At 47.1% G+C, this 10701-nt stretch overlaps 2 protein-coding genes across 4 annotated transcripts; both read right to left on the bottom strand.

Moving 5' to 3' along the window:
* Nucleotides 1-1198: 1198 nt before the first annotated feature.
* LOC109760583 (uncharacterized) lies at nucleotides 1199-2768 on the bottom strand. Of its 3 annotated transcripts, none has more exons than XM_020319390.4 (3): nucleotides 2521-2768; nucleotides 2324-2423; nucleotides 1199-2135 (listed from the first exon to the last, which is right to left on the bottom strand). In XM_020319390.4, exon 3 carries the CDS (start codon nucleotides 1910-1912, stop codon nucleotides 1340-1342), a length of 573 nt encoding a protein of 190 aa, XP_020174979.1. In that variant the 5' UTR covers nucleotides 1913-2135; nucleotides 2324-2423; nucleotides 2521-2768; the 3' UTR covers nucleotides 1199-1339. The 3 variants fall into 3 exon arrangements, with proteins under 3 accessions (XP_020174979.1, XP_020174981.1, XP_040246790.1); XM_020319392.4 differs by having other exon boundaries at nucleotides 1199-1986; XM_040390856.3 differs by having other exon boundaries at nucleotides 1199-1986; nucleotides 2053-2135; nucleotides 2324-2543.
* A 454-nt stretch (nucleotides 2769-3222) lies between these two features.
* LOC109760584 (uncharacterized) lies at nucleotides 3223-6281 on the bottom strand. Its single transcript, XM_020319393.4, has 9 exons — nucleotides 6104-6281; nucleotides 5807-5986; nucleotides 5603-5671; nucleotides 5416-5445; nucleotides 4731-4763; nucleotides 4514-4584; nucleotides 4034-4115; nucleotides 3604-3693; nucleotides 3223-3517 (listed from the first exon to the last, which is right to left on the bottom strand). The coding sequence occupies exons 2-9, from the start codon at nucleotides 5891-5893 to the stop codon at nucleotides 3473-3475; spliced, it is 507 nt and encodes a 168-aa protein (XP_020174982.1). The 5' UTR covers nucleotides 5894-5986; nucleotides 6104-6281; the 3' UTR covers nucleotides 3223-3472.
* Between the last annotated feature and the right edge of the window lie 4420 nt (nucleotides 6282-10701).

The raw sequence follows: 10701 nt of genomic DNA, 5'->3' as shown, positions 1-10701 counted from the left end.
TTCATTGTGAGTGCAGAAGTTCGTGCAGCGTTGTCGCAAGCTGGTAGGGCTGCTTGGGTGTGCTGGAGCTGTGTCAGTTGAAGCTTATCAGCCTGTAGCCACACAGGGTCTCATCGGCTCATCGAGCCATGCTCCCTCGTCGTCTAGGTTGGTTGGGGAGGAGGAGGAGCAGGAGGAGGAGGAGGAAGAGGATGAGGAGGAGGAGGCCACACATGAAGAAGGGGAGGAGGAGGAGGATGAGAGCAACGGGGAGGAGGAGTACGGTGAAGATTATGGACCTCCACCAACTCAAACATCTCAAGTATCTCAGCTGCCGAAGAGGAATCCGAAGAAGTAGGATTTGCTGAGTTCGGACCCTTTCCAGAGACCGGTTCCTCGATGGCCCAAGAAGAAGACCGAAGAGACTCGTTCAAAGAGTAACGAGGACCGTACCTCCAAGAGGGGAAGGAGCAACTGATTATGCTCTTCGCTACTTGGCTCTTTTAGTTTGGTTGAACTTCGTTGGTTGAACTTGTCTAGTGGTTGTGAAACTACGTGGAACTATGTGTTTGGTATTTGTGGATCTATGTGTTTGCTACTATGTGGAACTCCGTTTACTGATTAGTTGAAATTATCTTAATATGGATCTATGTGTGCCCAAGTTTAATTGTTTAAAATCTGTGATATTGTTGTCATATTTGTGAAACTTGCTGTGATATTGTTGTCATATTGAATTTGAAAACAAGCAACCAAATGAACTTGAAAAAACAAAACAGAGAACCCTACCGCCAGCCACCCTGGCGGTAGGATTAGGCATCCTACCGCCAGCCCCGATGACGGTAGGGTGAACCTACCGCCAAGGCCCTTGCAATTTTCGTTACAGAAGCTATATACGGCAAAACACAGGACCCTACCACCAGGGGTCCTGGCGGTAGGGTCAGACAACCTACCGCCATGGGGGCTGGCGGTAGGGCGAACCTACCGCCAGGGCCCTCACATATTTCGTTACAGAGTGAATGCACGGCAAAACCCCTACCACACCCTACCGCCAGGACCTCTGGCGGTAGGGTTAGACAACCTACCGCCAGGGTCCCTGGCGGTAAGGTACTTATCCACGTCAGCACGCGGTGACGGCCGCCGTCCCCCTCCGTCACACCCTACCGCCACTAACCCTACCGCCAGATCCCCTGGCGGTAGCAAAATGGTCCAATCCCGAAAATCTTTCAAACCGGGGTCAGATCTTGATTTTGTTTCACAAAAGGGTCAAAACACAAAATTTATGCGCCATGAGCGGCTACATCACCATCCGGTAATACCACGAGACAGCAATAACTAAGCTCTGTCCCGAAGAACACAAGAGTCAAAAGTACTCCTGGCCTAAGACTTTGCCACCTGAGAAGAGGTTGAGGCAGAGCAGGCATGCAACCAGCAGCACGCCCGGGATCCACCAGCTGCCGCCCTCCTCCGAAAACATGGCGCACAGCACCAGGCAGAGCAGCAGCAGCATGTAGAACCCCAGCCCGCAGCCCCAGCCCGTCCAGTCACCCCCGGCTCCGGCGAAGCCGCCGCCGTAGCCCCGGTGAGGCGGGTAGTAGTATATCCCGGCCAGGTACACCGCCAGCAGCAGCAGGAGCGCCGCGACGACGATGTTCTGGATCAAGAGCATGACCAGCACCAGCACCGCCGGCACCAGGACCACCTCCATCTGGTTGCTGAGGAGGAGGACGGCGAGCAGCAGGAGCCCGGCGGCGAGGATGAAGACCATGGCATTGTCGGCCACGGTGTCCCGCGCCTCGGTCACCCGCTCGTAACACTCCAGCAGGGCCTCGTTGTAGATGACCCACCCCAGGGCCAGCACCACCATGAGGGGCACCATCGGAGACGGCCCGTGGCGGGCCGCCCCCCACGCCGGCGAGGAACCCCAGTAGCTCATGGCAGCCTCTTCGTTCAGCTTGCTCTCTATGTCGCTTCTGATCTTGCAGCTAATAAGTACTAGTAGTGGGCAAGCTGTAGAAGATGACAATGTAATGCAGGTTTCATCAGCTTCTTCTGGTTGCAACTAATTGTAACTACCTGTGCTTGTGGATGCTGATGTCTACTGTCCTGGAGTATAGTGGAGGCAGTGGGCCTACTTTAATCTGGTAGATGAACAAATCCTGGAGAAACATGGCATATAAATAGGATGCTTAAAGGTCAGGCCATTTTCATGCATTTATGACACTATTTAATCATCATGCTAAGAATGAGATAATCAGTCATAAGACACATAAGTTATCAGGCAACTACACATGTGGAAAAGCTGATTCCTGCTAATGGAACTAAGGGAAACCATGTCTCATCTTACCTGTTCTTCAAAAGGCTTGGGTAGGAATCAGTCAACTTTCGGCCAAGCCGAGGCGGCGCCGGCCTTCGACAGGCGCTTCACATCAACATTCCCACCACCCCTGATTGCATCATGCAAAATGAGAATTTTGCAAAGACCTAAGGATCAATGGGAACCCACTCCATCTTACAGGGAAATTATTTTCCTGAAATTCAGACCTGAGATTGATCTCCGAACAAACCAACTATGCATGCAGAAGGCGAGAACGCCTGCTTGCTGCAGAGTAAACAGAGTCTGGCTTTGCCTGGACTTGCTTACTGCAGAGTAAACAGAGTCTGGCTTTGCCTGGATGACCGTCTTGGTGAACCCCAGCTTGTCTGCCGGCGAGAGTTCACCTCCAAAGAAGCTGCTTTGTGTAGAGCACTTGGTCACCTGACTTGCTGCATTCCCTCCAGACTCCACCCCCCACCATGATTAGATCCCAAACCAACCAATTTTAATCGCAGCTGCTAACTGCAATCCTTCGGTAAGTTCAATTCAGTTTATCATTCAGCATGCGAAGCAGCTGTTCTTTGAATGTTTTTTATATTACATACTAGTAGTACATCACAGAAGCAACTAAACCTATGTCATGATTCAGATCAGATATTTTTCTCGAAGAAAAGGATGCAACATTCAGTATTGGCACCATATTAGGTTGGAAAATTACAAAAAAAGAAGAGGTAAAATGGCTATGCTATAAAGTGTTGCAGCAACCCCCCTGAGATTTAACCTTCAGATTCAAAATGTGTTCTTTATTTCCTTTTTGCCAGATTTCCTCGTATATAAATGCAGTAATTTGGGGAACGGATGCACGTTTTTTTCTTGGGCTTTTCTCATGAAGACTTGGACAGCAAACCAGAAAAAAAAATGTCAAGGGAGAACATGAAACCAGGAGTGTCATCTGGATGATCACTAAAGCAAGCATCAACTATGGGTGCAGGAAACATGAGGCGACGAAAATACAGAAACGCAACAGCTATGCCTTGCAACGAAGAAACGAAATCACGCTACAATTGGTTAGCACCATTGGTTCATGGGGGAGCATGACCCCTGACTCGACCTCCACTCTACGAACACACAAAGCTACACAGCAGATGTCTCTTGACTACATCGAGTAACCAGAGAAGCTCAATGGTCATTGCAGCTCTGACATGCAGAATTCCATTCCTTCAGCTGCAAAACAAGTCCCAGGAAATCGAATGAAAATAGGAAGGGTAATAAGAAGAAAGCACGACAGAAACATAGACCTGAAGTAAGACCTTCGTGAGAACATCTCTTGTGTCATTGAAATCCTCCCCTTGCTTCAAGGGTTCGATTCGGGCCTTCATGGCATTGTTCCTTTCTTGAGTCTGCAGTATTGGTGTGAGCAGAAAGCTAGTCAGTATTAGTTTGAGATGAAGATAAATTGCGTTGTCTGCGCTTCTTAAGGTGAAAATCATGTAACACTTGCAGCATTAACAGCGCCACAAATTTTGTTTTTTTTGTTTTGTTTTCTTTTTGTGGTGGAGAGAGCAACTCTTTGCAACTAAATACCGTGTTGACAGCAATGGAGTGATAAGAACTCAACTGCTACTTAGTAAAAACTTAAAGAAGACTATAATTCAAAACTCAACCACAGGGCATGGAGTACTGAAGGCCCATTTCGATAATAAACTTAAGGTTGCAAAAGTGTTTTTAGATGGATAATACCTTCTCTAGTAAACCTTTTAAAAGTTCAATTTCATCCTTCTTCTCCTTTGATATCCTTTCTTTGATGTCTTCAATGCTAGTCCTGCAAATGAATGAGCTGTCATCCCAAGTAAACTATATTGTGTAACTTTTAACAAACAGCAATAATTCAAGAAAAGGTTTGCTGAACTTCAAGAAAGAACATATGATGCATTTATATAGGTTCATAATTGAATCAGCTTTCATCCCAAGTGAACTGTATGTGGTTAACTCTGGAGAAAGGAAAAACAAGGAAAAATGTGCTAGATTTCCAGAAAGAACATATTCATGCATTTATATAGGTTTGGGTAATGAGTAGCATGCAAAAGAGAACCTCTACTGCAATTGCAAATCCTAAGCAGCCTATCTGTACCGTGTGGTCCTGTTTCTTAAAAGAGTAAACACTATTTAGAACCCAGAAATTCTACAACAGAATCTCAAAGGCAAAGGAAAAGTTCATACTTGTCTGAAGATAATACGTCCAGAGTTTGTTCTTCGGCAAACTGATCTACCTTGTCAAGGGCAGTAGCAATCTAAAACAATTGATAGTCATGTCATTAAACATTTAAAAATGCTGCTACAAATCACAACATTTGTCGCGGGTGTTAATAAACTTGAAGCTGATTATGTTGAGCCCAAAAGTGTGCTCAAAATCTATCAGTGTTGCTCAAGAAATTACTTCTATTTCATCGCAGAGATTTCGGAACTCCTCCTGCAGCATGAACAAGAGGTATCACTTCAATACAATGGCATTAATACAGTGCTGGCGCATACAAGAAATAAATAAAACATCATCAGGTTCAGCAAACATAACATAAGATATATCAGCTTCGTAGTTCAGCCGCATATGCAAAAGTAAACAAATTATGCGCCCAGTCCTCTCAAAATATCGTGGTTAGGCACATGGAAAGGGATCAAAGGAGAGCAGATACTAGCAAAATTGGCACTACTAATTATGAATTAATCCTGCACTATACAGTAATTAGCTCATCACCTTCTTTTTAACCATTGAGATGGTGTTTGATAGCCTAGACATTGAGTATGTCTTGCCAAACCCCAAGGCGCATACCGCATAGTAAAGTGAAATGACACTTTTGTGAGTAATTGCACAGTTTACAGGTAATACAATTCCATGAAAAAAGGACAAGACAAGGTGCTGGGTATTTCTGTTTCTGAAGATAAGATTGTGTCACCAGTCAGTTAGCACCACACATATCTAGAAATGCACGTAATGTATGTTTTTTTCAACATATGCAGGACTTGATGAGACAGTTAAACTCTGCTGAAAATTAAGTGTTCAGTGTAGCCTTAAATATTTGCATCATACTAGAAAGTAGAAACCAGCTTGGGCGCGATAACTGTACCACTATATTGCCATGCAAAGACTTGATCACCTGAAATAAAATAAAAAGGAAAGCAGATCAGAAGTTAAGTGTTCAGTTCAGATACAGATACACAATCGAAACTTTTAACGGCGTAGGACTTGCACGTAGGGCAAAGATTGACAGATTTAGCAATAATTGTGAACTGGGGGAAGATTGGAGCACTCACATAGATGAACATTTGGTACAGGCGCTCCCTTTCGGCGTCCGTGAACGATGGGAAAGCATTGTTAAGATCCTAAGATGCAAGAATAACACACGGGTCAATTCATCTCAAGGGCACATTAAGCCGAACGGATCCCACTCACGGCGAGGGCCCGAAGCTTTTTCACTAGGCACGCCCGGCGTCATTGAGGGTGGGAAGGGAACCAACCTCGCGGGAGAAGGCGGTGAGTATGGAGCGAGCGGCAAGCTTGAATGACTTGTCGAGCTTGCCGTACGACCCCGCAGCGGCCGCCATCGACGGTGAGTTCAGGCGAGGTTGAGGCGCCGCGACTAGGTTCTCCGATTCCGGTGGAATGGTGGGAGGTTCTGCCTAGATGCCGTCTGTTGCCTGCAATAAGAGGGGATAATGGCTAGGGTTTAGGGATGGGGATGGTAGGCGGCTCTGCCCGCCAGCACGCAGCCTTTTGCCATCTTTTCTCAGACCGAGGGAGGGGGGGAGGTTGACCTGCGGGAGGGAGCGACGCGTCGGAGATCCGCCGCTCCGGCGAGCGTCGAGCGGCTGAGAGGGGGGGCGCGGGGGCGGCGGAGCTGGGCACGGTGTGGGGCGGCAGATCCTGGCGGGACTGGAGCGGTGGTGGCCGGCGCGGGCGGGTTGTTGGTGCCTTGGTGACGGGTCAAATGGGCCGATGTTCCGACACAAAATTTCAAGCCCGATGGTTCTTTTGGTCGGGCCTCGTATGGAAACTGGGCCAAGGGAGTAGTCAGACACCACCAGCCTCTATGATTTGTCTAAAAAAAAACAGCCTTTATGATAGCATAAGCATTGGTTAGGATTGTTCCCCTCAAAAAAATGTGAGGATTGTTAGCCTTGTGTTTATAATTTTTGTTAAAATATTAATCCAAGTTTACCTTTGTTCAAGCTAGAACCAGAAATGAGGCCTCATATATGCCTTGTTTTTTCTTTGAATAGATAAACTCTAGATATCCTAACATATACTAAAAATTCCTACCATAGATGATGCTATTTGGAAAGATGCTGTTGTGTTACTACTTCCATTTTTTGCAAATCTAGTATTAAAATTGAGTCGGACCATGTTATCCAATAGGACATGAGCCGTTGTGGAGCTAGAGGAAAATCATTTGGGGCGAGGGGGGGGGACACAAATCATCGGTGTTTGGGGTGCTAAAGAATAATCTAATCTAGGCCTTCCTAAAAAATCCTTCACAAATTGATCCAAGGTTGGGGGCCCCACCCCCCCCCCACCCCCACCCCTCAAGCAGCACACATAGCTCTGCCTCTGGACATGAGACCAATCATCACTTGACCATTAGTTCGGCTCCATGTCTCTGAACAAAGCAAAGGGGACGACGAGTACCAGGTTCGAGACAGCGTGGATCCGCCCATTCACATCCTTAGTGGCGAGGACGAAGTTGTTGCCAGGAGTGGTGGTCGATGGCCCTAGCCTGCTCCCGTTGCGCGCACGAGGACCGCCTTGCTCGAGAGAGGCTAGGAGATGATGTGTTGTGTGCGCTATAAACTGAGAGAGAAATTGAAAGACGGATGTATTCGGAGTACTATTGTAGATTGTTGTGAATTTTACATCTGCTTGCTTACAGGTGCTAGTCTCCTTAGCTTTGCCAATTGAGAAAATGACATTGCATTACACTTGATCATGTTATTGCTAGATGACAGGAATGAGAGGAAGGAGAACACTTAAATACTAACAAAAATAACAATTGAGGTGTCTAGGAAAAACTGAAAAAGATATAGAAAAACAAGCATAATCATATGGGACTGATGTTCATTCACTCAATATAAACTTGACGGGATTTCATATTGCCTACAGAAACTATTTGTTTGGTTCATAATACAGATTATGAGAAGGCTTACAATAAGGTGATTTAGATTTTACTGTGGAAATTCTTGGTCATAGAGGCTTTGAATCTAGATGGATAAACTGAATTGGGTGGCTATGATTATGAAGAGAGCCTACATGTTAAACTGAGTTAGGGTGAATGATTATGAAGGAGGTTTCTTCATTACCAAGAGGGGTTCAGGACTAGGGGGCGTATGTCAACCCTTTTGTTAAACTTAGTTGTTGATGTCTTTTGAAGGGTAGCCTTGGCGCAATGGTAAAGTTGTTGCCTTGTAACCATGAGGTGACGGGTTCGAATCTTGGAAACAACCTCTTGCAGAAATGTAGAAAAGACTGCGTACAATAGACCCAAAGTGATCGGACCGTGCACAAGCGGGGGCTACATGCACTGGTCTGCCCGTTTTTAGTTGTTGTTGTCTTTTCTAAAATATTGGGTGGTTTTGGCACTGAACAACCAAAAGGTCTGGGCTTCGAGAGCATGGATCTCAGGGTTAATGTGTGCTTTCATTAATGAACATGTTGGAGCTTCGGGGTCTAAATCTCTCGGATCTCCGGGGTATGCCGAGGGATTAATGGTTGGATTTTGAGGGGAGCTATATACGACCCGTGCTTGTACCTTCAGCCCTATCCACTAAATCTTAGTTGCCCCACCGCTCACCTTGAAAATGCTCACTCCGTTTTGATTCCTCCAACCAAATATCTCCATACTGTTGGAAATATGCCCTAGAGGCAATAATAAATAGGTTATTATTATATTTCCTTGTTCATGATAATCGTTTATTATCCATGCTAGAATTGTATTGATAGGAAACTCAGATACATGTGTGGATACATAGACAACACCATGTCCCTAGTAAGCCTCTAGGAGACTAGCTCGTTGATCAATAGATGGTTACGGTTTCCTAACCATGGACATTGGATGTCGTTGATAACGGGATCACATCATTAGGAGAATGATGTGATGGACAAGACCCAATCCTAAGCCTAGCACAAGATCGTGTAGTTCGTTTGCTCAGAGCTTTTCTAATGTCAAGTATCACTTCCTTAGACCATGAGATTGTGCAACTCCCGGATACCGTAGGAATGCTTTGGGTGTGCCAAACGTCACAACGTAACTGGGTGGCTATAAAGGTGCACTACGGGTATCTCCGAAAGTGTCTGTTGGGTTGGCACGAATCGAGACTGGGATTTGTCACTCCGTGTAAACGGAGAGGTATCTCTGGGCCCACTCGGTAGGACATCATCATTATGTGCACAATGTGACCAAGGAGTTGATCACGGGATGATGTGAGTTACGGAACGAGTAAAGAGACTTGCCGGTAACGAGATTGAACAAGGTATAGGGATACCGACGATCGAATCTCGGGCAAGTAACATACCGATGGACAAAGGGAATTGCATACGGGATTGATTGAATCCCCGACATCGTGGTTCATCCGATGAGATCATCGTGGAACATGTGGGAGCCAACATGGGTATCCAGATCCCGCTGTTGGTTATTGACCGGAGAACGTCTCGGTCATGTCTGCATGGTTCCCGAACCCGTAGGGTCTACACGCTTAAGGTTCGATGACGCTAGGGTTATAGGGAAAGCATGTACGTGGTTACCGAATGTTGTTCGGAGTCCCGGATGAGATCCCGGACGTCACGAGGAGTTCCGGAATGGTCCGGAGGTAAAGATTTATATATGGGAAGTCCTGTTTTGGTCACCGGAAAAGTTTCGGGTGAAATCGGTAATGTACCGGGACCACCGGGAGGGTCCCGGGGGTCCACCAAGTGGGGCCACCAGCCCCAGAAGGCTGCGTGGGCCAAGTGTGGGAGGGGACCAGCCCCAGGTGGGCTGGTGCGCCCCCCCACCAAGGCCCAAGGCGCATGGGAGAGTGGGAGGGGGCAAACCCTAGGTCCAGATGGGCCTTAGGGCCCATCTAGTGGGGCGCCTCCCCCTCTCCTCCCCTTGGCCGCCCCCCTTGATGGGATCTAGGGCTGGCCGCCTCCTCTTGGGGGTGGAAACCCTAAGGGGGGCGCAGCCCCCTTCCCCCCTATATATACTTGAGGTTTGGGCTGCCATACATACACGAGAAAGTCGCCTTTTGGTGCTGCCCTACCCCTCTCCCTCCTCCTCCTCTCCCACGGTGCTTGGCGAAGCCCTGCGGGATTGCCACGCTCCTCCACCACCACCATGCCATCGTGTTGCTGCTGGATGGAGTCTTCCCCAACCTCTCCCTCTCTCCTTGCTGGATCAAGGCGTGGGAGACGTCACCGGGCTGCACGTGTGTTGAACGCGGAGGCACCGTACTTTCGGTGCTTAGATCGGAATCAACCGCGATCTGAATCGCTACGAGTACGACTCCCTCATCCGCGTACTTGCAACGCTTCCGCATCGCGATCTACAAGGGTATGTAGATTCACTCCCCTTCCCCTCGTTGCTAGATTACTCCATAGATTGATCTTGGTGATGCGTAGAAAATTTTGAATTTCTGCTACGTTCCCCAACAGTGGCATCATGAGCTAGGTCTATGCGTAGTTTCTATGCACGAGTAGAACACAAAGAAGTTGTGGGCGTCGATGTTGTCAATTCTTCTTGCCGCTACTAGTCTTATCTTGTTTCGGCGGCATTGTGGGATGAAGCGGCCCGGACCGACCTTACACGTACGCTTACATGAGACAGGTTCCACCGACTGACATGCACTAGTTGCATAAGGTGGCTAGCGGGTGTCTGTCTCTCCCACTTTAGTCGGAACGGATTCGATGAAAAGGGTCCTTATGAAGGGTAAATAGAAATTGGCATATCACGTTGTGGTCTTACGTAGGTAAGAAACGTTCTTGCTAGAAACCTATACAAACCACGTAAAAACTTGCAACAACAATTAGAGGACGTCTAACTTGTTTTTGCAGCAAGTGCTATGTGATGTGATATGGCCAGAAGATATGATGAATGATATATGTGATGTATGAGATTGATCATATTCTTGTAATAGGGATCACGACTTGCATGTCGATGAGTATGACAACCGGCAGGAGCCATAGGAGTTGTCTTTATTTTTTGTATGACCTGCGTGTCATTGAATAACGCCATGTAAGTTACTTTACTTTATTGCTAAGCGCGTTAGCCATAGAAGTAGAAGTAACCGTTGGCGTGACAACTTCAAGAAGACACAATGATGGAGATCATGATGATGGAGATCATGGTGTCATGCCGGTGACAAAGATGATCATGGTGCCCCGA

The sequence above is a fragment of the Aegilops tauschii genome, chromosome 5 (genome assembly GCF_002575655.3).
Source record: "Aegilops tauschii subsp. strangulata cultivar AL8/78 chromosome 5, Aet v6.0, whole genome shotgun sequence".
Lineage (NCBI taxonomy): Eukaryota > Viridiplantae > Streptophyta > Magnoliopsida > Poales > Poaceae > Aegilops > Aegilops tauschii.
Note: the sequence above shows the minus strand (reverse complement) of the source record. Positions and strands in the feature narration are given on the sequence as shown.

Coding starts and splice junctions, on each gene's coding strand:
- LOC109760583 (XM_020319390.4), bottom strand. CDS start 1,912: ATGAGCTACTGGGGTTCCTCGCCGGCGTGGGGGGCGGCCCGCCACGGG.
- LOC109760584 (XM_020319393.4), bottom strand. CDS start 5,893: ATGGCGGCCGCTGCGGGGTCGTACGGCAAGCTCGACAAGTCATTCAAG. Junction 4,764..5,415: donor CTTTGCATGGCAATATAGTG/GTACAGTTATCG, acceptor TTCATGCTGCAG/GAGGAGTTCCGAAATCTCTG. Junction 3,694..4,033: donor TAAAAGGTTTACTAGAGAAG/GTATTATCCATC, acceptor CCAATACTGCAG/ACTCAAGAAAGGAACAATGC.